Below are 3,881 nucleotides of genomic sequence, written 5' to 3'. Positions count from 1 at the left end.
TAAAGCATTACGTAAATAAAGAAATTGAAATAAAACCACAACACTTTGAATATTTTGGCTACAATCAATAAATTTATTGTGACGACGCTGGTGAGACTGAGCATACCTCAGCAAATAAATAACGACTGCAAGAAAGGGTCGTTACACAGTCTCCTGCAACTAATATATTTTCGCACCCTAATTCGAACAGTACATCACTTAAGTTTTTAAAATCGGCATCCCAGTTGTTGCAATTAATATATGTTGGAATAATGTACGCCAGTGTCTCTTCAAATTTTAGCTTAACTACCATCATATTCAATATTTGTGTAAATCGTATTGTTTTATTCAGTTAGTTTACTGATAACTTTTATTCACGACTGCTTTATTATTTCTCAAAAACACATGTCGCCTTTTCGCGTGTGCTTAAAGGCGACGACACAATACAAAAATGACAAATAAATTAAAGGCCATGATACAATAAATCTTAATTCTAAACATATCGCCGCCTTTGATGGCTCCAGCAGACATCAACATTCAGATGGAATAGGTGCCAATTTATGGATTGCTCGGCGAACCTCTCCATTCTTTGTTTTTACATCAGCAACTCGAACCCAACCTTTAGCATCTCTTGTCACTTTCAGCACTCTCCCAATAAGCCATTGCTTAGAAGGCAAATTTTCTTCTGCAACTAACACCATATCACCTTCATTAAGGTTCTTCTGCTTCTTAGTCCATTTGACTTTCTGTTGAAGTTCATGAAGATACTCCGCCGACCACCTTCTCCAAAAATGTTGTTGTATGGCCGAAATTCGTAGCCATCTATCTTTATGAGACCATTCTTCGCTATCCACAGTAGGTTCCACAGTTCCAACCAACGGACCACCTGTTAAGAAATGTGCCGGTGTAAGAACGCTTTCATCATTTGGGTCGTTAGACAAGGTTGTCAAAGGTCTTGAATTTAAAACTGCCTCTACTTCCGCAACCACTGTTGCCAGCTCTTCAAATGTAAGATGTGATTGACCCAATATTCTAGCCAAATGATATTTTGCTGATTTTACAGCCGCTTCCCATAGTCCACCAAAGTGGGGGGATCTGGGTGGTATATGATGAAATTCAATACTATTGGCAGTACAATATTTTGAAATCTTGCCCTGTACTTGTTGATCAAAAAACTTGCATTTCATTTCCTCGAGCTCTTTACGAGTACCCACAAAATTAGTGGCATTGTCGCAAAATAATTTTAAGCATAAGCCGCGTCGAGCTACAAATCTTTTTAATGAAGCCAGGAAAGCCTTTGCAGTCAAATCAGAGACCACCTCCATATGCACAGCTTTTGTGGCAAAACAAATAAAAACAGCAATATAGCTTTTTGTTGTTCTGTACCCACGAAGTAGATACGTTGTTGTAATAGGGCCGCAAAAGTCCACTCCAGTCACAGTGAACGGCCTCGCTACGGTGACTCTAGAAGAGGGTAAATCGCCCATAATCTGATTACTCAATTTTGGATGGCATCTAAAGCATTGTAGACAACTACCAGTAATTTTGCGTATTACTCCTCTAGCATGAAATATCCAAAATCGCTGCCTAACTATAGCCATAAGCGCTTGCGTACCAGCATGCAAATATTTGAAATGAAGAAATCGTACAAAACTGCAAACTATTTCTGAGTTATTCGGTAACAAAATTTGATGTTTAGCATCATATGGTAATGCAGCCTTCGCTAATCTCCCACCAACACGTAGTAGCGGAACACCATAAGTATCTTCTACAAAAATGCTCAGATTTTTATATTTACTGTTTGCTGGCAATTCTCTATTCTTCAATAGCAGCTCAATTTCTTCTTTGAAATAATGTTGTTGCACACAGTAGAATATACGCACTAGTGCTTCATCTAATCTTTCAGCCATAGACTTAACGCTTCTTCGAAAGCCAAGAAGATTGGCAAAAATTCTTTGTAATTTTTCAAAATCGCTGAAGGTTTCAACCCACGTCACAAAAGAAGATTTCGAGTTATCCTCAGAGCATGTCTCATAAGGTATTTTTTTTTTCAAATTATTAACAGTCATTATCGTACTATTACGACTCCTTTCTTGGTCAGCATTAGTATTCTTTCTAGACTTATTTGGTGGCCACTCACAACAATCTCTCTTCAAGAAAGAAGGACCTGCAAACCAAATAGAATTAGATAGTTCATCTACATACGCACCTCTTGATATTATATCCGCTGGGTTAGACTTTGAAGGAACATGCCGCCAAATACACGTTTTTGTCTGCTCTTGAATCAATGATACCCGGTTGGCAACAAATGTATTCCAATTTGATGGGTGCTCGCTCAGCCAATCTAGCACAATTTCGGAATCCACCCATAAATAGGTCGCGTCAATAGAAATTGGAAAATTGGATTTGGTTTTTGTCACTAGTTTCGACAGCAATTCCGCAGCCAAAAGTTCCAATTTTGGTAAAGATAAAGTTTTTAATGGCGCTACTCTGGATTTAGCACTCCACAACTGCATTGTAACGTCGTTGTCCACACATATTGAGCGAATATAAATACAACACCCAAAAGCTCTTTTTGATGCATCAGCAAATCCATGCATTTCAACTCTAGCAACTCGTTTTTCTGCCAAAACAAATCGAGGCACACTTATTTTCTTGACGTCTTTTAGATTTTCGCGGAATTCTATCCATTGACTATGTAAATTCATTGGTAGGGATTCATCCCAATTAGCCTTTAATATCCACAAATCTTGCATGAAAATCTTCGCCTTTACGATTAATGGGTTAATAAGCCCAAGGGGATCAAACAACTTAGATAGTTCCGACAACACTATTCTTTTTGTCACCGCTTTCGAGCTATCAAAATCTGGCCAAACGTATCGAAACGTATCTCCCACTGGAGCCCAGATGATACCAAGAGTTTTTATTATTTCCTCATCATTCATCCGAAGAGTCTTTTCTTTATCAGCTTCAGGCACGAAATTAAGAAATTTTTCACTATTTGAAAACCACTTCCTTAACTTAAATTTTGCTGAGTTCATTATTGCTGATACTTGATTATATATTTCAAAAATTTCATCTTCATCATTTGATCCACTGATCAAATCATCCATATAAAAATCAGATAACACCTTTCTCGATCCAATCGGATATTTATCGATATAATCTTCACTTAACTGTTTTAAGCATCTTGTAGCTAAATAGGGGGCAGATGTTGTACCATAAGTAATGGTTCGCAAGCGATAGGCCTTTATGTTTTCATCTGAGGAAGACCTCCACAAAATCGTTTGATAATTCGCATCATCATCAGTCACCCATGCTTGGCGATACATTTTTGTTACATCTGCCGTAATTGCATATTTGTAACATCTAAATCGCAGTATTATAGATAACAGGTCATCTTGAACCAGTGGTCCTTTCATCATTACCTCATTTAATGACAAGCCACTGTCAGTTTTACAGCTATAATCGAACACAACTCGAAGTTTCGTACTCGTGGAGTCTGGTCGTAGCACATACTGATGCGGTGCAAAATATTTTATCTTATCCATATCAGCTTCTTCAACGATCGTCATGTGACCTAAAGAGAGGTACTCATCCATAAATGCGTTGTAAGCGTCTCGTGTAGAGCGTTCTCTACTCAACATACGCTCTAGTGACAGCAACCGTCGTTTGGGAGCATTATAGGAACCACCCAAATCACTTACTGTTGTTTTAAATGGAATTTTCGTAATAAATCGGCCAGATGTATCTCTACGAATTGATTCACGGAAAATTTTCTCGCATTCCTCTTCTTCTTCGGTTAAAAAATTTGATTTAGTTGAAATCTGTTCTATTTTCCAGAATTTTTCAACCAATTGACTCAAGTTTTCATTCTCATTATGGTTGTGATTGACCAGCAT

The 3,881-nt window shown here is 37.8% G+C and overlaps 1 protein-coding gene across 1 annotated transcript; it reads right to left on the bottom strand.

The window, feature by feature from the left end:
• Nucleotides 1-509: 509 nt before the first annotated feature.
• On the bottom strand, nucleotides 510-3,881 carry LOC119667381. Its single transcript, XM_038076671.1, has one exon. It carries the CDS (start codon nucleotides 3,879-3,881, stop codon nucleotides 510-512), a length of 3,372 nt encoding a protein of 1,123 aa, XP_037932599.1.

The sequence above is a fragment of the Teleopsis dalmanni genome, chromosome 1 (assembly GCF_002237135.1).
Source record: "Teleopsis dalmanni isolate 2A chromosome 1, ASM223713v2, whole genome shotgun sequence".
Taxonomy (NCBI): domain Eukaryota; kingdom Metazoa; phylum Arthropoda; class Insecta; order Diptera; family Diopsidae; genus Teleopsis; species Teleopsis dalmanni.
Note: the sequence above shows the minus strand (reverse complement) of the source record. Positions and strands in the feature narration are given on the sequence as shown.

What these genes read in the sequence shown, in the direction of transcription:
- LOC119667381 (XM_038076671.1), bottom strand. Translation starts at nt 3,881, where the DNA reads ATGCTGGTCAATCACAACCATAATGAGAATGAAAACTTGAGTCAATTG.